The following is a 23,004-nucleotide window of genomic DNA, read 5'->3' as shown; positions in this document are numbered from 1 at the left end:
AGGCGCCTGACTTCAGGTCTCTTTCCAGTCCCGCACGCGAGGACTTTGCGCACTGCCGATCAAGGGCGTTCTTCCCAAGCTTAGCCCCCACTACACCCGGTCCTGAGAGGCTCAGACTATCCTGCCCACCGAAGTGGGCTGGGGTTTGATGAGTGGGGAAGCAGTACCTGTGAGCAAAGCGGTGAGGGAAGCTGGAAGAAAGCACTTGACCAGAGCAGGTGGGCCGGGCGCAGCCCTGGCCCAGGGAGGGCGGGGGCTAGGCGGGATGGGATGGGGACACCGCCAGCGGGGCCAGCGGGAAGGCGGAGGACTGAGGAGGAGGGACGAGATGCTCCCCACTGCCGCCTCCGCCGCGCCTGATCTCGGGGCTGTGCTCGCCCGCTCCCGCCTTCTGAGGCCGTCGCGAAGCTCCGCTCTCCATACTGAGCAGTCCCTGGGAGGCGCTCGGACACGTCCCCAGGCCGGATAAAGATCGGATCGGCGCTCGCTCCGCAGCGCGAAATCTCGCCATCAGCGCTGCTCGCGCTGCCGCTCCGGCCCGGCCCGGCGACGCCAGATCGCTATCTGGGGAATCGGGAAGGCACGCCACTGCCCCTGCCGCCACCCTCGACCCTGCGCACAGGGGTGGCCGCGGAGCCCTGGGACTCACTGCCCTCCCCTCCCCCTCCTCTTCCTTCCCGGAGCTTCCTCCCGGGGGACCCCGGCTTCCCGCCAGCCCCGGGACCCCAGCGCCCCGCCAGACGCCCTCGCCCCCATCGCCAGGCCCGGCTGCCTCCTGAAGGTTACGCGACGCAGCGGCGAGGCGCGGGGGGCACCCGCCCTAGCCGCCGCCTGCGCCGCCGCCCACCCCAGCGCCCGCCGCGCCGCGCCCGGCCGGCCCGGCTGCCGGCGGCTGCCACCGCAATCCCGGCTCCTAAATCAGCGCGGGGAGGCGCCCCCTCCCCCTCCCCGGCTCCAGGGGCTCTCCGGGCCGCGATTGGCCGCGCCACCCCCGGCCCCCAGCTCCAGCTGCAGCGCCATTGGCTGCGGGTCTCCGCCAGCCTTTACATAAGCCCCGGGGCGCTCGAGTGGAGTTGTATAAAGCGAGCGAGCGGCGTCGGGGCGGGAGGCTCGAGGCCAGCCCGGGACCAGGGCTCCGAGCTGGAAGGCGGCGGCAGAGGCGGCAGCGGCGGCAGCGAGCTCCGGCTCTCCGACGCCCCCAGGCGGCGGGGCTGAGAGAGCCCGAGGATGGCTGCGAGCGCGGACCCCGGGGTGAGTACCGGCTCCAGTGACCCCAACCCCTCGGGCAGAGAAAGTTTCTCCCGCCCTTTGCGCCCTCCCGATCCTCCCACAGGGTTGGCGGGGATGCTGGAGGGGAAGACCGAGATCGCTAAGGCGGCGGCGGCGGCGGCGGCGGCGGCGGCTTGGTTTCCAACTTGCCAAGAGGCTCAGGACTCGACTGGCGCGCAGAGCCTCCCGCGGGCTGTGGGGAGAGGCGGGCGCCGGGCCGGAGGTGGAGGAGAGGTGGGAGCGGAGGTGTGGGGGCTACAGCTCTCACAGCTGGCAGAGAAAGTGTTGGGGGCGCCCTGGAGGTCAGCTGTTTGGGGAGGGGGCTGTGGAGCTGGGAGGGGGCGGAGCAGGTGAGGAGGGATGTACGTGGGGTATTGGGGAGTCACCCAGCGAACCAGGCTCAGCTCCGGGCCGGGGAAGCTGCTGGCCTCGGCCAGCTGTCTATGCTTCCAGTGTGGGGGAAAGCTCTGAGGAAAGCTAGCGCTTTTCACCCCCGGGAAACCGAGCTCCTGGGCACAGCGCTGGGTGGCAGAGAGCTCCGAAAGCCAGCTCGGCGCGGCTTAGCTGTCAGCTGCTTTTGCTGGACCGAGGTGTGGTCTGCTTGCTTTCATCCAATCTTAGACAAACCAGCTTCAGGCATTTCAGGGGGACCGGGGGTCCTCCTCGGCCCAGTGAGGGGGCGGGGGGGGGGGAGGCACATGGAGGCTTTGATGGGGCAGGAGGCCGAGCTTGGGGGCATGCCCAGCAATGCAGCGTGCTTTTTCGCAGCATAGTAGTTGAGAGTCCTGGTTAGTCCCGTTTCTGCAGAAACCAACTCAAGAATCCAAAGTCATCCCAGCCCTGGATAGGAGCCTGCCAGAGTGGCGGTGAAATGTGCCTGGGGTTGGGGTGGGAGGGTCACTTTTTTCCCTCGGGGAATGACTAATGAATATTGCTGCTGGTGGTGCTATGGGGTACACCTAGTGTGGCTATTCTGTGTCCCAGGAGGTGCTTCAGCTCTCTAGACAAGACATTTTCTTCAGTCACACTTGGAGTGTCTTCTGGGATGGGTGCAGGACTTCCCAAGTGAAGCCAGGTGAAAAAGAAAAGGAAGCAGGTTCCAGCGATAGGGAACAAGTCTGTAGGGTTGTCTTGAATCAGGGGAGAACTCTCGTGGGAAGAGAAACGCTACAGGAGGGAGATTTTTTTGACCCTGATGACTTGGGCTGCAGCTACCCAAGACTGAATTGAAACAAATTCAGAGTCACCCTGTACCTCTCTCTCAGCCACAAGGGAGGGGAGATGGAGAATGGAGAAGTGGGAATATGGCGGTTGTTCCAATATGGCCCTTGAGGAAGCATTTGCTCTTCATCTGACTTAAGAACATGTTATTGGCAGCAGGTCCTAAAGTCCATTTAAGAGGCAACAAAGGCAGTTTAAGGTCTAGATGCTGGCACAGTGGGCCACAAATAGAATATTCTGGTTTACATTTGGTACTAATGGTCTCTGGAGAAGGTCAAAAGTAGACTGCTCAGTTGGGGCTGTCTCCTGTATCTCATTCCCAAACGTGGATGAGGGTTTTGAACTCCTGGGGCAGCTACGTCAGCCTGGAGATCTTTTAGCAGGGCTCTGGATTCATACCCCCAAACCTAGCTCCGTCCTCTGCCCGCAGTCAACATTTTTCTGCTGCATTTCCCAAGACCTTCTCACCACTGGGGATTTGTACAGCGAAATACCTGCTTGTTGCTCACTCTTCTCTTTTCTCCATCTGGGCTGCACCTGCTATTCCGAACCCTGATGTTTATTACTCTGCACCTTGATGTTTGGTTAAGATGTCCTATGGCAGCACAGTAGTGCCCTGTGAATGTGTGGGCCAATGGTCTATGTAATCTAGAAAGTGAAATATATTCTTAAGAGAGCAGGACTGCAGACCTGGAAGGCAGGCCTATTAAACAGCTTGTGACAGACCTGTTCTCAATCTTGCAGCCTGCTTAGGCAATGGAAGCTGCCCAGCAAGCTCCTTGGTGCCCAGTAGGGGGCGCCAAAGGCACCCAGCCAGGACCACTGACTTACTTCTTGCCCTTCACTGGCCATAGTAACTTAATGCTTTTAGCAAGCTCAGGCCTTTAACCGTCACCTTCTTGATTGGAACCCTTCTACCACGTACTTCCTGGACTTCAGGTGGTCCTGTGATCTCAGGTACAAGGAGATAGATACAAGTGCAGCATTCCAAGGAAATAGAGCCAGTACCCAGCTCCGCCTGCTCTCTGAAATTACCCGTTGTGCTTGGTGCTGGTGCGTTCTTTGAACTTGTTCAGTATTCATAGAGCCCCAGAATATTAGAGCTAGAAGAAAGGGACCTTGAAGAGCACCTACTCCAAAGCCATCCCACACAACTTACAGATGGGAAAACTGAAGCCCAGTCAAGGCAAGCATCTTGCCCAGGGTCACATGGCTGGTGGAAGAGATAGGACTGGGTCCTAGGATTTCCACTCTACTACTGAGAACTCTCTCTGCTCCCATGACCTGCTTCCTCTTTACTATGGAGATTGATGTGTGCTCTGCACAGTTGTTGATATTGTGTAGTCGCTAAGTTGTCTCCAGCTTTTTTGCAGCCTCGCAGACTGCATATAGCCTGCCAGCCTCTTCTGTCCATGGGATTTCCCAGGGAAAAATACGTGTTCATAATTGCTGACTGAACAGACATTGGTAAATTAATACATCTAGTAGCTTGGGGGAAATTTCCTCTGAATCTGTTATACAGACTGAGGAGGCAAGGAATAGATAAAGCTCTTGTAATGTACATGTACAGGTAATAGAAATTTCTAGTTATTCTTTCCCCTTCCTCCATTATCTTATCTTGTTATTCCAAGTGGTCATGTAGGGAAAAACAATGCAACTCCAGGTTTCTCTCCATGCACTTAGGAATCAGAAATGCCCAGCCCCTCGAGATGATCTTGGAACCCAAGCCTAGGGCTCTTCCTTCTGCTCAGGAATGCTGGAGTACGGTCTCTGTCCCGTAGTCACACCACTGCCTATGGGACCTCAGTAGTTGGATCCTGGGTGAAGCGAAGCATTTCCAACCAGTATTTGCCCATTTCCCCATCCTTGCGGCTCCCAGCTCAAGGTCAGAGTGCTGGGATGTTCTATTTTTGCAAAATCCTCATGCGAGGGTTTCTTGGGTGACCTGGAAGATACTACCATTTCCATTGCCCTTTTTCTGTTCTGAGTCTGGCTGTCGACATCTGAGCTGGGCCCTGGGAAGGTTTGCTGAGTGGCCTACGGGCTGGCCCCCTCCTCCGGTGTCCTCTCCCCACCCTGTTCCTTTGCACTGTGCAAGAGTTTCCCCCAGAGTGTCTGCAGACTTGGCGGTGACCCTCAGGAGGAACCAGTACTGCCGAGCCAGAACTCTGAGAGGCAGATCCGCTTCTGTCCCTAAGGCTCACCCAAGGGATGCTTGTTGCCAGGGAAGGTGCTTGAGTTTTCATCTCCTTCAGGCTGTCAGACAAGTTGTGTCTTTGTCTTCAGGTGGGGGAGGTGGGTGGTAGGATAATGTGGACCACAGAGCCATAGTCCCTTCCTTGAAAGCAGGGTTCTGAGAGCCTGGACTAGGGATTTGTGCCTGCTCCCAGCTCTGTCTGAAGAGTTGTGCCTGCATTCCCAAGGGTTGGATTTTTCTTGGATAAAGCCAGAGGAATATAATTGCATAAAACACAGTGATAGCATGGCATCTCTAGATTTTTGTTTGAATGTGGAAGCAGCGTCAGACTTTGAAGAAACAAGAAGTCGCCTCTTATATGAGTCCCACTAGATGACTGACCCTTATAACCTGCTCTCGCTGGGAAGGCAGCTCAGCAGTGGGAAGGATGCAGGCTTAGAATGTGACTCCCCGCTTCCTGCTTAGGAACCTTGGACAAAGTGCTTAACCTCTGCATGCCTCAGTTTCCTCCTCTGCAAAATGGTGAGGCTGTCAGACTGTGATGAGGGTAAGATAGTGAGCATCAAGAAAGATAGTCTTTAACATGGCTCTGCCTTGGTGAGATGTAAAGAAGACTAGATGGGAGGGGATAATATTACGGGGTCACTGGGGACTGCACTGGGTCTTCCTTTTCCCTGTGAAAGAGACCAAACGTCCAGGTCTGCCCATCAGCTTCTGCTCGCAGCAACATCTGGGCTGTGGACAAGACCTCCTTGACAGAGCTGCTATCTTCCTTCCCCCACACTGGGGCTTTCATTTGGGGGTTCTGCCATGCTTGGGGAAAAGAAATTTTACAGGTCCCAGGATAATTCTGAGTGTGATGGAAGGCCCTGAGCTATTGATTCTAGGAAGGATCTTTGTGCTAGGAGAAGGCTTCCTCGGAGCTCAGTGATTTAAGAGTGCTGACAAACCCGTGCTCACCGGGCCTCCTGCAGGCTGCAGATACAGGCTTCTGGGCCAGCCAGGGTTCTACGGGGGATTTCTGGGGAGCCTGACTGGTTGCTTAGGGGACATAAACCTGTGAACTCTCCTTAGGAGAAAGCATGAAGTCAATTGGTTCATTATCACACTAGACACCCCTGGACCATGGAGGGCATTTAAGAAATGAGAAGCTAGCAAAGGACGAGGAGGTTGTGTTTGAAAAGTCTATGGAAAGGTGTGAAGGGGTTGGAGAAAAAGACCTTTCTCCACTGAACCACATGATCTTGACCTTATTGATGTCCTTGGGCAGTGAGCGGAGGGATTACTGTGCCCATGTGGCAATGTCTGTAGACATTTTTGATTGTGACGGCTGGATCAGGGGGTGATGTTGGCATCTAGGGGGTGGAGGCCAGGGATGATGTCAACCATCTTACAGTGCACAGGACAGGCCCCGACAAAGAGCTGTCTGGCCTAAAAAAGTCACTAGTGCCAAGATGGAGAAACCCTGGACCAGAGCATCACAGCATGGACTCACAGCATGTTAGAGGTGGAGGGATTTTAGCAGTATTCTCACCCAGCCCTCCCACTTCACCGCTGTGGACCCTGCGGTCCAGAGGTGAAGAGACCAACCAGAATCATGCAGCAAGTGAGTGGCAAAGCTCATCTGTACCTCAGATCTGCTGTCTCCTAAGAGTGACTTACCCAGACTCCCCCCAGAGTTGTTGTGAAGCTTTGTTGGGGAGCTTTCCAAACTCCCCAGTTCTTAATAATAGCAATATTAATAATAACTTCTTTAGAATTTTCTAAGTGTTTTCACAGCTCACACTGAACCTTCACAACAACTCTGGGGGGAGTCTGGGTAAGTCACTCTTAGGAGACAGCAGATCTGAGGTACAGATGAGCTTTGCCACTCACTTGCTGCATGATTCTGGTTGGTCTCTTCACCTCTGGACCGCAGGGTCCACAGCGGTGAAGTGGGAGGGCTGGGTGAGAATACTGCTAAAATCCCTCCACCTCTAACATGCTGTGAGTCCATGCTGTGATGCTCTGGTCCAGGGTTTCTCCATCTTGGCACTAGTGACTTTTTTAGGCCAGACAGCTATTCTGGCTATTCCATGGACTCATGGTACAAGTTTGGTGCATCATTCCCCTGCCCCCTAGGCCTCTTGTGTGAGGGCCTGTGGGGTTGGGGGGGTGGGCGGTGGTCTCAGTAAATGACAATTTTATCATGATCAATATCTTCAAAGAAAAGTCCAAAGATCTGCCCCTCAAAAAGCCTAGACACTTTAAAAGAAGATAAAAATTTTCCTTGAAAGAAATCATGTTGACTTCGTAAGAAGAAAAACGTTTGCTTCTTGGAAAAACTCCAGTCCCAGGGCCCTGTGAATTGGTTCCAGCCCAGGAAATCTGATCAACATCCGGAGGAGAAGCTGAGAGCTCCCCAACTGACAAGCGGGCTGGATTTGTCCCCACTCCCTCCAAGACTTCGCCACCCTTTCCTGCTCAGCCCTCTTGGCACAGGGAAGCTCTGCAAGGAACTTGAAGGAGGGGTGGGCAGGCATGTCATTAATTAGTAAAACCTCGTTTACTTAACAGACATATTCTTAAAGATCTCTTCCGAGGGACGTTTTGACGTATTACTTTAATTAGCCATTGAAGAATCGAGAGTGCCGAGAGTATAAAATGACCCTTCCTGTGGTTTCCAGTTACTCTTATCTTTATTTGCACCCAACAAGTACAGTGACAAGGTCACGGGAGTCATTGCAGAGCTAAGAGGTCCTGTTGACTGGAGAAGGGACTGCAGGGACTTCTTCCCTCCTTTACTGCTGCTCCATCTACCTGGAGAGCCTCCCCACTTTGGGAGACCTGCATTGGCATCCCTACCCTCCTTGGGGATAGGCAACATGCCCAGGAACCTGATTCCCTGCCTGGATGGACAGAGGAGCCTTGCAGGGTTCCTGGGAGCAGCCTCAGCTGGTGTTTCTCACAGAAGGCCTGGCCCTGCCCTTGCCTTCCCTGCACTCACGATTGGAGGTAGGAAGTCCCTAGAGGCTCTCCTTAGAGTAGGGTTCTCCAAACACGGAGCCATGGACTGGTACAGTCTGCAGCCTGTTAGGAACCGGGCTGCGCAGCTGGTGATGAGCGACAGGCATTCGAGTGACGCTTCATCTGCAGCTCCCCATTGCTCCCATTACTGCTTGAACCTTCTCTCCCTCCGCCACTTGTCCATGAAAGAACTGTCTTCCACAAAACCTGTCCCTGGTGCCAAGAAGGTTGGGAACCTCTGCCTTTGAGGACCAAAGCTACACCATTCCCTGGCCAAACTGGGAGGGTGGACACACACACAGACCTCACCCGGTTCCTGTAGTGAACGTGGTGAGCATCCTGCAAGTCCAGGGCAGGCCAGCCTCCGGAGGTCAGTCCACATAATGAGACTTGGTGAGCACAAGGGCCCTTTCTCTCGCTTTGCCCCAGTGATGTCATGTTCCCTTGTGCCCTGGTCTCTAAGAACAGACTTTCTTGGAATGGCAATCATGTACCAGTCATCTGAGAAGCTATGTATATCCAAAGAGCCTTTTGCAGGCAGGGAAAGAAGAGTCCCGGAGAAGGAGAAAAGCTGCCTTGCAAGCAGCGGGGGCTGAGACACCATGTCTTTTGTTCTCAACTGCAAATCTAGTGCCTAGCATAGCATTTTGGAGAAGGCAATGGCACCCCACTCCAGTACTCTTGCCTGGAAAATCCCATGGATGGAGGAGCCTGGTAGGCTCTTCCGTCCATGGGGTCGAGAAGAGTTGGACACGACTGAATGACTTCACTTTCACTTTTCACTTTCATGCACTGGAGAAGGAAATGGCAACCCACTCCAGTGTTCTTGCCTGGAGAATCCCAGGGACGGGGGAGCCTGGTGGACTGCCTTCTATGGGGTCGCACAGAGTCAGACACGACTGAAGTGATGCAGCAGCAGCAGCAGCAGCAGCATAGCATTTGGTAGGGGGAGGGGCTCCACAGGTGCTCTGTGGGTGAACTACTGAATGTGTGGATGTAGGCAGCCAGTCTGGAGTAGAGTTGGCCCTTGGTATTAAAGTGAATCTCCAGTCCAGCTTTCTTTCTGGCTCCTTCTTCCCAGAGCTGGCATTTGCCCCAGGGCTCTGTAAACCCACAAAGGTCCTACTAATCAAGCAAGGTCTGAAAGTGAAAGTTGAAGTCATAACCCTATGGACTATAGCTTGCCAGGCTCCTCTATCCATCGAATTCTCCAGGCAAAAATGCTGGAGTGGGTTGCCATTTCCTCCTCCAGGGGATCTTCCCAACCCAGGGACGGAACCTGGATGTTCTGCATTGCAGGCAGATTCTTCAATGTCTGAGCCACCAGGGAAGCCGCCTCAGGAGCCCACATAGGACCCACACGTGACATGGTACCAGCTCTGAGCCTGGACGGGCTGTTTCTCTTCCTCTTCATCTCCTCCAGGTGCTCACCCCCGCCCTCCCCCCGCCCCGCCCCCACCCCCACCCGGCAACCAGGCTGCTCCAGGGAAGCCCAGCGCGGATCTATCTTGGTAGCAGCAAGCTGATAGAATAGATGATCATTTGGATTTCCACCAAAGACAGACTAGGGAATGAATCATTGCTTCACAGCAACATTCCCAGGAGGAAGCTTTTAAATAGCAAGGTCCACTAATGCATTTTAAATGATTTAGGGAAAAAACCTGACCCATAGACACTTAGGCCCAGGAAAGAACTTTGGAGGTCATCCAGGATGTCCAGTCCCCTCTGTGATACTCTCACTCACTGTTTGGAAACATGGCCAGCCTAACGGCCCTGCACACTGCCGCCCCAAATCTAAAATGCCATTTCTAAACCTGTCTGATCATGACTTCAAACCTCCCGCTCCTCACTCTGAGACAGGCAGGCTCTACGGGCTCCAACTGCTGCCTCCACGTGAGCAAAGAATTATCTGGCCCAGCACATCAGTAATGCTGAGACTGAGAACCCCGGGACCAGTGCACCATTCCTGCCCTCCCTCCTTTCCCCACTGCCCCCTCCGAAGGGCTGGAGCAAGGACTCCTCAGATGGGTCAGTTTGGGAGAACTGGGCATGGAGAGCCCTTTCTGGACTTACCTCCCTGCACATGCTACTCTCTGCCAAGTGCTGAGCTTAGCCAGGCAGGCTCAGGCCCGCGCCTCCCCACAGGGAGGGCTGCAGGAGGGTACAAGTACATCAGCAAGCACCTTGGACCCCACTCCAAAGCCTGGCCTTCCAAACGGCTGTATGTGTAATGATGGTGGCTTTTTAATCTCTATCTGAGCCCCAGCTGTCTCCTCCCCTCCCCACCTTTCTTCCCCTTCACTAATCCTGAATATGAACAGGGAGGGAAGTGGAATGCTGTTCACTGGACCCTTTCAAACCCCAACAATCAATCTGGAAATCTGACGTCATATTTGGTTCATGCTTCCTCCTCATTTTTCACAACTTCTGGATCACTGAGTCAATCTGCTTCACGAATCTCTCTCAAAGCTGCCCAGTCTTTCCATCCACACTGTCAAGGTTCTGCCCCCCTTATCCTTCAGCTGACTAGCGGTAATACTTGTTAACTGCTCCCTGCTTACTCTCATCTTGCCCTGCTTATAAGTCTCGGAGCTGATCATCACTCTTCAGGCTAATTCATGGGACCCTGTACACAAGCAAACAGAGATATTTTTTTAAATAGTAATTCTTATAACAAGTACTATATGAGGAATGAGTAGTATTAATAGTAACACCTACCTACCATTGCCTATGTACCAGGCACTGCTCCAGCCCCTTATGTGGATAATCTCCTTTAATCCTCATAGTAACCTTAGAAGGTAGGCACCACTCTTGTCACTCTTTTACAGATGAGGAAACAAAGGCACAGAGAAGTTAAGTAACTTGCCCAAAGTCACACAGCCAGAATGTGGCAGAGCCAGGATCTATGTCCAAGCCAACTGGCTCCAGAATTGATGTCCTTGGACACTACACTAAATAATCTCTTTCACTAAACGGTCTTTTTCTCACTTGATCTTAAACCAAGTGAGATGGGAACACACAGTGGAAGGAGCAAGCATCTGCCTGGGGCTGCCAAGAAAGGCCTAAGAGAGAGGCACTGATGGACTGGCCAGAGGGACAAGGTGAAGAAAGCATTCCAGGCTGAGGAGCCAGCGTGTGCATGGCGGCCGAGCAGTGTCATGCAGCCCTAGGAGGCTCGGTGTGGCTGGGGTGGGACAGGTGCTGAGAAAGGGTGCAGCTAGGAGGTTACTGCAGATGGTGACTGCAGCCATGAAATTAAAAGACGCTTACTCCTTGGAAGGAAAGTTATGACCAACCTAGATAGCATATTCAAAAGCAGAGACATTACTTTGCCAACAAAGGCCCATCTAGTCAAGGCTATGGTTTTTCCTGTGGTCATGTATGGATGTGAGAGTTGGACTGTGAAGAAGGCTGAGCGCCGAAGAATTGATGCTTTTGAACTGTGGTGTTGGAGAAGACTCTTGAGAGTCCCTTGGACTGCAAGGAGATCCAACCAGTCCATTCTGAAAGAGATCAGCCCTGGGATTTCTTTGGAGGGAATGATGCTGAAGCTGAAACTCCAGTACTTTGGCCACCTCATGCGAAGAGTTGACTCATTGGAAAAGACTCTGCTGTTGGGAGGGATTGGGGGCAGAAGGAGAAGGGGACGACAGAAGATGAGATGGCTGGATGGCATCACTGACTCGATGGACGTGAGTCTGGGTGAACTCCGGGAGTTGGTGATGGACAGGGAGGCCTGGCATGCTGCGATTCATGGGGTCGCAAAGAGTGGGACACGACTGAGCGACTGAACTGAACTGAGGAGGTTGGAAAAGGCTGTGGATGCCTCATGTACAGCAAAAGGGTTAGGGATGACCTTGCTGGAGAGACATGTTGGAAAGATGGCCTCAGTGGAGGGAAAGGCAGGGGCTGCCATTCAGTCACTCACTCAGTTATTCACTTCCTGGTCTCGTGCACCTCTGCCAGGCACTGTCCGAGCATTGAGAAAACAGCTGAGAACAAAGTAAAGTTCTTGCCCCAGCAGAGCATACATTCTAATGCCTCAGTCATTGGCATTTCTCCACGCTGTCCCCTGTCCCCTCTTCTGCCTTGCCAGCCTGGAAGACAAATGCCAGCCCTTCTGCACCTCTATGTCCTATGCATCTTCCCTAGCCCCATGAAAATATAAGGCTTCCTCTTCCTTCCCTCTACCTGGGGAGAGCTCCCGATGCTGCCTGAGGCTGCACTTACAGGAAAGAGACTTGGTCCTACTCCAGAACGAGGCAGATGAAAACTCAGGGGACCCAGGCTGGGAGGCGCCAGAGAGACCAGCAGGCTAATGAAATGGTGTTTCTGCAAGTGTGAAGACAAGTGGAGTCTCCCAGCCTCATGCACAAGGCGCCATAGGTCCTTAATGAGTATTATTAACTGCCTGGACTTCCGGGTCTCTAAAATGGGAAATGAAATGAGATAATGCATGCCCAGTGCCTGGCAAACAAAGTCAGTACTTGGAAGGTAATGGCGACAGCAAGGGTGCTATTGCTACTGATAAGCGTTTTTCGAACAAATGAACGCCTCTCATGAGATGGAGTCCAGGCCCACCAGGTGCTCCCGTCCTGTGGTGGCTGCCAAACGTTCAGTGGAACTCACAGGGCTGTCAGACTTTGAGGCATAGACTGGCTTCTATTGCTGATTTGTCTAGGGACCCTGATAGAGTTCTTTGACTTTTTAAACACTGCTTTCCAAATGCAAAACCTCTCAGTTTATAGTCATATACACATCCAATCTTCAAGCATTTTGCAGATGTTAAGGGCCAGGTTAGAAATGATGCCTGAGGCATGGCTTCTGACCTCAAGGAGCTTACGGTCCACTAGGGACGAGACACGATACAGGGGTAGGCATTCAGAGTAGCAACAGGTAGAAAGAGCAGAGAGCCCATAGGAGGGAGGGTATTGAGGTGGTGGGGAGTGGGAAGGGCAGGCAGGAAAGGCCCCCTGGAGAAGAGGAATGATGCACTGGTCCAGGAGCTTTCAATCTCAGCATTACTGACATGCTGGGCCAGATAATTCTTTGCTGTAGAGGGCTGTCCTATCCACTGCCAGCCGCATCCCTGGCCTCTACCCACTAGGTGCCAATAGCACCCCCCTTCCCTGGTTGGGGCAACCAAAAATGTGTCCAGGCATTGCCAGATACTGAGGGCAAGAGAGGCAAACTGCCCTTGGTTGAGAACCGGTGCTCTTGGCCAATGGAAGGTCCTCTGGATGGGAACCCGAAGAGGGAAAAATGAGTGCTCCCTCTAACTCATGACCCAGAGTGTGGGACCTCTAAATTTACAGTGCTAGGAGGGCAGGTTGGGGTGACATCTGGTTCTCCAGACTTTGAGGAATCTGATGTCTTCTTTATCGTCTCCTCCTGCTTCTCCTGATTCAGCTAACTTAGCATCGTTTACCGCTCAGCTACACCACCCTACCTGCGTGGAAATCTTCTTCTCCTCCACGTGGCTAATCTAGATATCTTTGTTCCCCTTCCTCCACAGCACCCCTCCCCCTGTACTGCAAATGTTGACCAGCTTTCTCCCTGGGACCTGGGCACGGAGCACAGTCCCCAGCTCATGGAGCAGGGCAGCAGGGGCGGGGGGGCACACAGGAAGTGTCACTGTGGGTCAGTGAGCTCCCCAAGCTCTCCTCTGAGGATGCCTCAGTCCCAGGCACTCCTTAGCGAGTCTCTGTGGGTCCCTGGTGGCCCAGCCCATGCAGGGTGGAGTGCTCCATGGCTGCTTCTCTTCCTCAAGCCTCTGCTCTCCTGCAGCTTCTGGAAAGGGCCTGTGCTCCCCACTGGTTCCCACATCTGAAGCATTCAGGGCTCTTGCTTTTGTAAGAGCTCAGGGCGGTGTCCTTGGCGCTTGCAATCATTCCAAAAAAACTGCTTGCCCTAAAAATTGCCCTGGAAGCCTCTCCCCACAGCTGCCTGACCCCACATCAGAGATCTAGGTTGCTTGGTTACCAGTTTTCAGACCCAATTCAGGAAAGTCCCGAGGCCGCAGAAAACTGAGTTTGGCTGCATGTGACCTGCAGCCAATGTCTAAAGACTGCCTAACCTTCAAGCTATCTGTGTGAACGGTGAGAAAAGAAGCAGTGAGCCTGGCCTCCGAGAGGCATTCCCTAGCTCACTTAACCCTTAAACCCATGGCACATCATAGGATTCACATGTTACAGATGAGGACACTTGAGATCAGAAAGATGAAGGAACATGCTCGAGGTCGCCTGCTACTTTCTGGTGGGTCCAAGTCCAGGCCCCTGACTCTGCTCTTTATTTATTTATTTTTCTCTATCTCACTGAGGATTGTTCGAGACATTTGCTTATGGAACATTTTTAAGAGATTATTACAAAGCAATTCTTCCCACTTCCTGAAACACAAGTCCTACCGCCTCTCACCCTTGTTAAGACCCCTCTGTGCTCCCTCCTCCCACCTCCCCTGCAGGAATAGCCTGGGTGCTCACGCCCTGCGCCCTCTGCCCAAACTCTACCCTTGGTACTTATCCTCACTTTCCCTGGGCTATGCTGCCCCTGGATCCTCCCATTGCACTTACATCAGTTACTACTTAATGCCACTCCTGCCTGTAGATACATAGTAGATGCTTGATATATAGCATTCAAGAAAGCAAAAAACGTTCAATTCAACCTACTTTTTAAAATTCTATTTTTAGCTTTTATCCACGTTCTTCTAGAAGAATGAGATGTTCACAGTGGTGTGACAGGAGGTTTCTGAGCCAGCCATGTAAAATATAGGGTCACCCCGCACCTGCTGGCCTTCTGCTCCAGGCAGTACCATCCTGCTCTGCTTTCTTCCCCTCCATATCCTGCCTCCTCCTATGATACTCTCTGGCTAAATAGATTTTCCTGATAGACCTCAACAAGCTGGTGATGAATTCTGGTAGCAGAAGCATTTTTCACTTCAACTCCAATTGCAGCTTACACTCCCATCTGGGGACCACAAGTCTGGGGTAGTGGTTCTCAGCCCAGGCTGAGAATCTGGGTGCAGAACCATTAACATAATCAGAGAGCTTCTAAAAATACAGTATGTGGCACCCAAGTCCTGCCCCAGACCAGTATATCAGAAACTGGGGTAAAGGATCTGGGCAGCAACCTATCTCTAAAAACTCCCCACGTGAGTTAACTGGGCAGCTGGGGTTTCAAATCATCAGTCTAGAGCCTTACTTCTGAAAGTGGAGTCTTGGGACCAGCAGCCTCGGCATCACCTGAAGGCTTGTTAGAATGCAGAATCTCAGGCCCCACCCCAGACCCACCAAATCAGAATCCGCATTTTACCATGATCCTCAGGTGATTTGTAAGCATGTTACAGTTTAAGAAGCACTGCTTTGGGGAAAGAACAGTTTCAAAATAACTGTGTAACAAGTTGCAAGCAGTTTCTGCTGATTCTCATTATCATTTGGACAGAGTCCTTCTTCCGTTTAACAAACGTTAAGTGCCTCCGAGTGCTCTATACCAGGATGGTTTGGGTTTGGGGAAACACACCGGCATGCTTATTTATCTTGGCTTACAAATTCCTGCCCATACCCCATTTCCTCTAGGCTCTGGCCATTAATAATAGCTGTCTATTGCCTACTAGGGAGAAGGCAATGGCAACCCACTCCAGTACTCTTGCCTGGAAAATCCCATGGATGGAGGAGCCTGGTAGGCTGCAGTCCATGGGGTTGATAGGAGTTGGATACGACTGAGCGGCTTCACTTTCACTTTTCAGTTTCATGCATTGGAGAAGGCAATGGCAACCCACTCCAGTGTTCTTGCCTGGAGAATCCCAGGGACGGGGGAGCCTGATGGGCTGCCGTCTATGGGGTTGCACAGAGTTGGACACGACTAAAGCAACTTAGCAGCAGCAGCAGCATTGCCTACTAGACCTGACGACATCCCCTGCCCCTGCCACCACTCCAGTTCCAACCTTTTCCTTCTTCTCAATTCTTTGTCAAAATTAAAGTCAGAATCTCTCCTTGTCACTCCCCATCAATTGTGGTCATTTGACTTTGAGCTGAAGACACCTAGTACTTCGAGTATCTAATGATCAATGAGCCTGCAGCCCTAGGATTGGTTTCAGCGTCTTAGATCTAGAAGTAGAGAAGTTTCTTAAACTAATCACTATAGGATATATGTATGGCTTATGGACCATAAATGTGTAGTTTATGGACCAGGACCATCAGAATCACGTGGGAGCTTATTCAAAATACAGATTCTTGGGCCCTCCTGCAGACCAGTTGAATCAGAAACTGCATTTCAGCAAGACTAGCAGGTGATTCATATAGTATATATTAAAGTTTGAGACCTCCTTCAAAAGGACTTGTGCCCACTGTATACTGCTGTATTCAGTGCCCCTGACCCTGCAGCAGGCCGCTGTTGACCCACACCTCCACCATAGACTCCTGGACACAGACAGGCACGTCTGGCTCAGTCTCTTGTGGGGACACTGCTCCTTTCTCCTGGGTCCTGGTGCACACAAGGTTTTGTTTGTGCCCTCCAAGAGTCTGTTTCCCCAGTCCTGTGGAAGTCCTATAATCAATACCTCTGGCCTCCAGAGTCAAAGCTGGGGGTTTTCAGTCCCTTTGCCAGATCCCAGGTTGGGAAATCTGTTGTGGGTCCTAGAACTTCCTTAAGAGTGTGAGAATTTCTTTGGTGTAATTGTTCTGCAGTTTGTGGGTCGTCTGCTCAGTAGGTCTATGGTGGGGCTAATGGCGACCTCCTCCAAGAGCTTCCTAAGTGATCAATGCAAAGAAATAGAGGAAAACAATAGAATGGTAAAGACTGGAGATCTCTTCAAGAAAATTAGAGATACCAAGGGAATATTTCATGCAAAGATGGGCACAATAAAGGACAGAAACTGTACAGACCTAACAGAAGCAGAAGATATTAAGAAGAGGTGGCAAGAATAAACAGAACTATACAAAAAAGATCTTAATGACCCAGATAACCATGATGGTGTGATCACTCACCTAGAGCCAGACATCCTGGAGTGTGAAGAAAAGTGAACCTTGGAAAGCATCACTACAAACAAAGCTAGTGGAAGTGATGGAATTCCAGCTGAGCTATTTCAAATCCTGAAAGATGATGCTGTGAAAGTGCTGCACTCAATATGCCAGCAAATTTGGAAAACTCAGCAGTGGCCACAGGACTGGAAAAGGTCAGTTTTCATTTCAACCCCAAAGAAAGACAATGCCAAAAAATGTTCAAACTGCCTCACAATTCCACTCATCTCACACACTAGCAAAGTAATGCTCAAAATTCTCCAAACCAGGCTTCAATAGTTCATGAACTGAGAACTTCCAGATGTTCAAGCTGGATTTAGAAAAAGCAGAGGAACCAGAGATCAAATTGCCGACATCTGTTGGACCATCAAAAAAGCAAGAGAGTTCCAGAAAAAAACATCTACTTCTGCTTTATTGACTACACCAAAGCCTTTGACTGTGTGGATCACAACAATCTTGAAAATTCTTAAAGAGATGGTAATACCAGACCACCTGACCTGCCTCCTGAGAAATCTGTATGCAGGTCAAGAAGCAACAGTTAGAACTGGACATGGAACAACAGACTGGTTCCAAATAGGAAAAGGAGTACGTCAAGGCTGTATATTGTCACCCTGCTTGTTTAACTTATATCTGGAGTACATGATGCAAAATGCCAGGCTGGATGAAGCACAAGCTGGAATCAAGAATGCCGGGAGAAATATCAATAACCTCAAATATGCAGATGACACCACCCTTATGGCAGAAAGCAAAGAGGAACTGAAGAGCCTCTTGAGGAAGGTGAAAGAGGAGAGTGAAAAAGCTGGCTTAAAACTCAACATTCAGAAAACTAAGATCATGGCATCTGGTCCCACCACTTCATGGCAAAGATATGGGGAAACAATGGAAACACTGAGAGACTTTATTTTCTGGGGCTCCAAAATTACTGCAGATGGCGACCGTGGCCATGAAATTAAAAGGCACTTGCTCCTTGGAAGAAAAGCTATGACAAACCCAGACAGCATATTAAAAAGCAGAGACATTACTTTGCCGACAAAGGTCCATCTAGTCAAAGCTATGGTTTTTCCAGTAATCATGTATGGATGTGAGAATTGGAGCATAAAGAAAGCTGAGTGCCAAAGAATAGATGCTTTTTTGAACTGCAGTGTTGGAAAAGACTCTTGAGAGTCCCTTGGACTGCAAGGAGATCAAACCAGTGAATCCTAAAGGAAGTCAGTCCTGAATATTTTGGCCACCTGATGCAAAGATCTGACTCCTTAGAAAAGACCCCAATGCTGGGAAAGATTGAAGGAAGGAGGAGAAGGGAACCAGATGGTTGGGTATCATCACTGACTCGATGGACATGAGTTTGAGCAAGCTCTGGGAGTTGGTGAAGAACAAGGAAGCCCGGCATGCTGCAGTCCATGGGGTTGTAAAGAGCCAGATACAACTGAGCAACTGAACTGAAAGTTTGAGAAGCACTAAAGCCCTGGTATAGAACTGTGTTTCTCAAATTTTTCAAATTAGAATCATATAGGGAGCTTCTAAAGTTCTGATGCCCCCACTGCATCTTATGCCAAGTAAGTGAGAATACCTTGGGTTGAAGCCCAGGCATAAGTATTTTTTTATTATGGTAAAATATATATAACGTAAAATTTACTGTTTTGGCCATTTGTAAGTATTTGATTCAGTGATATTAAATACACTCTTGTTGTCATGCAAACATCACTACCATCCATCTCCAGAACTTTTCATCTTGCCAAACTGAAACTCCATAACCATTAAACACGAACTTCCCATTCCCCTCTCCTCCCAGCCCCTGGTAACCACCATCTACTTTCTGCCTCAATGAATTTGACTATTCCATGTACTTCATATAAGTGGAATCATACAGTATTTGTCTTTTGTGACTGGCTTCTTTCTCTCAACATGATGTCTTATAGGCATTCATGTTGTAGCATGTGTCAGAATTTCCTACCTTTTTAAGGCATATCATATTCCATTGTAGGTATTTGCCACACTTTGGACATGTAGATTGATGGACACTTGGGCTGCTGTAACTTGCTTGTGGCTATGGTGAATAATACAGTTACAAACTGGGGTATACAATTATCTGTTCGAGTCCCTTCTTTCAATTCTTTTGGGTATATACCCAGAAATGGGATTGCTAGATCACATGGTAATTGTTTTTTGGACTTTTTTGAAGAACTGCTGCTGCACAGCAGTTTTCCACAGCAGCTGCACCATTTTACAGTCCCATCAGCAATGCATATGGGTCCCAAATTCTCCACATCCTCACCAACAATTGTTATTTTCTGGTTTTTTGATTATAGCCATTCTAATGGATGCAAAGTGTTATCTTATTGTGGGTTTGAGTTGCATTTCTCTAATGATTAGTGACATTGAGCATCTTCTTTTATACTTATTGACCAGTTGTGTATTTTCTTTGAAGAAATCTTTATTCAGGTCTTTTGAATTGGGATCTTCTGTTGTTGAGTTACAGGAGTTCTTTATATATTCTGGATATTAATCCTTTATCAGATATATGATTTGCAAATATTTTCTCCCGTTCCATGGGTTGCCTTTTCACTCTATTGATAGCATCCTGTGATGCACAAAAGTTTTAAATTTGATGTAGTCCATTTAATCTATGTTTTCTTCTGTTGCCTGTGCTTTTGGTGTCATAGCCAAGAAATTATTTTCAGACATGGGTATTTTTTAAAGCTCCTCAAGTGATTTCATTATACAGCTAAGGTTGAGCAGTGTGTCTCAAACTTTAATATGCATTTAGACCACCTGAAATCTTGTTAAAATGCACATTTTGATTTATTAAGTCTGGGGTAGGGCCCATGACTCTGTATATCTAAGAAACTCCTAGCTGATGCTTATGCTACCAGTCTGGGGACCACTGAGCAGCAGGGTATAGAGGAGCATTTCAGTGATTTCCTTCATCTGAGGCCTGAGATAGAGGGTGAATATTTGCCAGGCCTTTTCCTAAGTTTCCCACTATACCTGTTCCCCAACAGGCCCTCAGCTGACCCTCTAACTTTCAACTGGTGCTGAGCAGCCCTGGTGGGTACACTAAGCGCCTTTGGCATAGCAGAAAAATTCAAAATAAAGGACCTGTTGCCCCCACTCCACCCTCAGCCCACCCCCCAGAGAGACCATCCACTGGTCTGCCTCTGCTCAATGCATTCACTTCCACACTAATGATGGCTAGTTCCTGTCTGGCCTTGGCCCCTGTAAGGAAACCGCTATACAGCTCTGCTGAAATGCTGTTTGGCTCAAAATATATTTATTAATAATATGCTCAGAAAGGAAAACCACACAGATTGGTCTGAAGTTTATGGAAAAAGCTGGGGAGAAAAACTGCCAAAGGCCTGCTTCTAAAAAAAATTAATTAATCCAGAAAGGACCTTTAGAGATCTACTCCCAAACCCTCATTTTGGAGAAGGAAGCTGGCACCCAGTGAGGCTATGACTTGCTCAAGGCCATCAAGCAAAATAGAGGTCAGCCCATAGGTGTGTTATTTCTTTTCAATCTAGCTTTAGGTTGCGTGTGTGCTAAGGCACTTCAGTTGTGTCCGACTCTTTGCAATCCCATGGCCTGTAGCCCACCAGGCTCCTCTGTCCATGGGGATTCTCCCGGCAAGAATACTGGAGTGGGTTGCCATTCCCTTCTGCAGGGGATCTTCCTGACCCAGGGATCGAACCTGGTTCTCTTATGTCTCCTGCATTGGCAGTTGAGTTCTTTACCCACTGAACCACCCGGAAAGCCCAGGTTTAGGTTATTTATATGGAAACGGATAACACAGAGTAGCTACTTCTTTCAGATGGCTCCTTTAATTAAAGCTTTTACTTTTCAAAAAAAGATAAATCAAGAGGCTGGATTTTTGCCCTTCATGGCCTTCATTAGAAAAATCTCTACCTGATGTTTATATGACCCTAATAGGACCCTTATACGACCTACCACTCCCTGGTGGCAGTGACCCAAATTTCAGGCACAGTGCTAGAAGGAACTTAAGATCTTCTAGAAGGCATGCTCAGTACTGCTTTTCCTTCCATGTCCATTGCAAATGTTGTAAGCTGTGCACAGTACTCTTTCAAGCCACTGCCAATCAGTTTGGCTGTCAAGCTGAAATTCATTTGCCACCCCTACACTAGAGTTCATACCTTGAAAAGCCCTGTGACCTTCAGATCCACCCTACATTTCAACATGTTTATACTGGTTATTAAATAGTCTTTAGCTTCTCATTACCCTGCCCCACCCCAACTGCTCATTAATCCAATTATGAGTTCCCTTTATCCAACCAAACCTCTTGCCAAGATGCAGAACTCTGGGAGTGATGAGTTTGTCTTTGGTGATTAGACAGCCCAGTAGATGATGCTGTCATGTTCAGACATCTCTGTAATTGGGCCTGACCTCACTCTGACAGTGCCACACCCAGCATGTGCCCTCCGAACACGGTGCAAGAACTTCCTTCCCAGGAAGGCTCCCCGAGGTTAGCTGCTACGCTGCAGTTGGAGCCCTGCCCCTGGGTCTCTCTCCAGCCTCTCCAGTGAGGCATTAGAGGGGCTTCTGAATCACCTTTAGCTCTGAAGACAGTGCCTGGGCCTTTCATTTTGATCTCTTGGTTCCGAACTGGAGAAAGCTCCTATGCTGGCAGGAGTGTCTGTCTCCATCTGGGGAGTCAGTCTTCAGATCCTCTCTTCATTAAGACATCAGCCTCACTCAGCCTTGCTCTTGGCTGCCAGACACACTAACAAGCCAGCAGGGAAAGCTCCATCAGGAAGAGGTGTGCCGCCCTCTGAAGTCACGGCTTTGCCTGTGAGACTGGACCTGTGCAGACTTCATAGGACTTGTCCCAGGGGAGCCTTTGGAACACTCTGTGAGCCCTGATTCTAAGCCTGCAGGCAGCATCTCAGGGTGGTGCCGTTTCTAGTGTTCTAAGTGTCTTCATTGCTCATGCAAGGAGAGGGTGGAGTCCTTCCACTTCCTTGGCCATTCTCATTTGTCTCCTGGGTGGCTGCCGCCAGCTCCCGTAGCCCCAGGCTGTTTGGCAACACCCTGAGTTATGTTAGAGATATAATAATGAATTATACAATGGATTATACATAATTAATTTATAATAAAACACACACAATGGTTTAATTTCTCTGAGTGAATGATGTGCCACCCGCCAGTTCCTGCTGGGATGCATTCCATAACTGACTGCTTCCTGGTCTGGAGGCAACGGCCAGTGGCCCTAGGGAGGGACCTTGGCAGGGGAACCTTCCAAGTCACAGATTCTGTCTGGGCTACCTCCGGGGTCAGTCCCACACAAGGATAATCCTTTACTTTCTCTGCTATTGTGGACATGGACCCTCACGGGGGTGTCACCTGTCCCTGGATCATCTGAGATCTGTTATTTTCTTCTTTCTCCCACAGCACGAAAGATGCATGTGTATTTCTCCCTCCCTTCCTTCCTTCCCTCGCAAATATGTGTTGAGTGTCTCTTATGTGCCAGACACTGTCCTTGGCTTGATGTGCATCCATGAGCAAAACAGACAACAACCCTTGCCCTGGTGGAGCTTATGTTCTAGCTGAGGGAGACAGACACTAAATAATAAAACATGATGAATGAGGAACTCATCTGGCATGTTATACAGTGATAGATGCTGTAGAAAACGAAAAGGCAGAGGAGCATAAGGGTGACCTCAGTGATGGGGGCAGCTCACAGTTTGAAAGAGCATAGCCAGGATGGATCTTGTGGAGAAGTGGCAGCCTAGGGGTTGCCAAGCCCTCCAGGAAGCGGGAAGAAAGGCATTTCCGTGCCACCCTGGGATTCGGTTTTCCTGGGCTGCTTTCCGTCAGTAACATTTGTAACTTCTGGTTTCAGATGTTCCAGGTGTTTCTATGCCTGCTGCTGCTATGGTTTCTGCCCCTGACTGACGGGTCCCAGCGGGCTGAACCCATGTTCACGGCAGTCACCAACTCAGTCCTGCCTCCTGACTATGACAGCAACCCCACCCAGCTCAACTACGGAGTGGCCGTGACTGATGTGGACCGTGATGGGGACTTTGAGATCGTTGTGGCTGGGTAAGTGCCTCTCACCTTGAGTTTGACAGATATATCAGTCAGCTTTTGCTACGATAGGGCCGGATAACAAATAACTCCAAAAACTCAATGGCTGGCAAGAACACACATTCTCACTCACATGGGTCTTGGCTGGGCTCAGCTGGGGTCTGGTAGGCTGCATCCTTGCCCTTTTGCTGTAGCAGTGAATTGGGATGGAGGGTAGACTGGAAGAAAGCGGTTTGATCCACAGGCTTTCCAGAGAGA

At 50.3% G+C, this 23,004-nt stretch overlaps 1 protein-coding gene across 1 annotated transcript in view; it reads left to right on the top strand.

The window, feature by feature from the left end:
• The first annotated feature begins 1,119 nt into the window (after window positions 1-1,119).
• The window catches only part of CRTAC1 (cartilage acidic protein 1), a 152,747-nt gene continuing 130,862 nt past the window's right edge, over window positions 1,120-23,004 (top strand). Inside the window, exons 1-2 of the mRNA XM_055560312.1 lie at window positions 1,120-1,251; window positions 22,562-22,761. Of these exons, the coding sequence (XP_055416287.1) occupies window positions 1,228-1,251; window positions 22,562-22,761 (224 nt within the window). The 5' untranslated portion in view covers window positions 1,120-1,227. The remainder of the gene's footprint in view (window positions 1,252-22,561; window positions 22,762-23,004) is intronic.

This window comes from Bubalus kerabau, chromosome 22 (assembly GCF_029407905.1).
Source record: "Bubalus kerabau isolate K-KA32 ecotype Philippines breed swamp buffalo chromosome 22, PCC_UOA_SB_1v2, whole genome shotgun sequence".
In the NCBI taxonomy this organism is placed as follows: Eukaryota; Metazoa; Chordata; class Mammalia; order Artiodactyla; family Bovidae; genus Bubalus; species Bubalus kerabau.
Note: the sequence above shows the minus strand (reverse complement) of the source record. Positions and strands in the feature narration are given on the sequence as shown.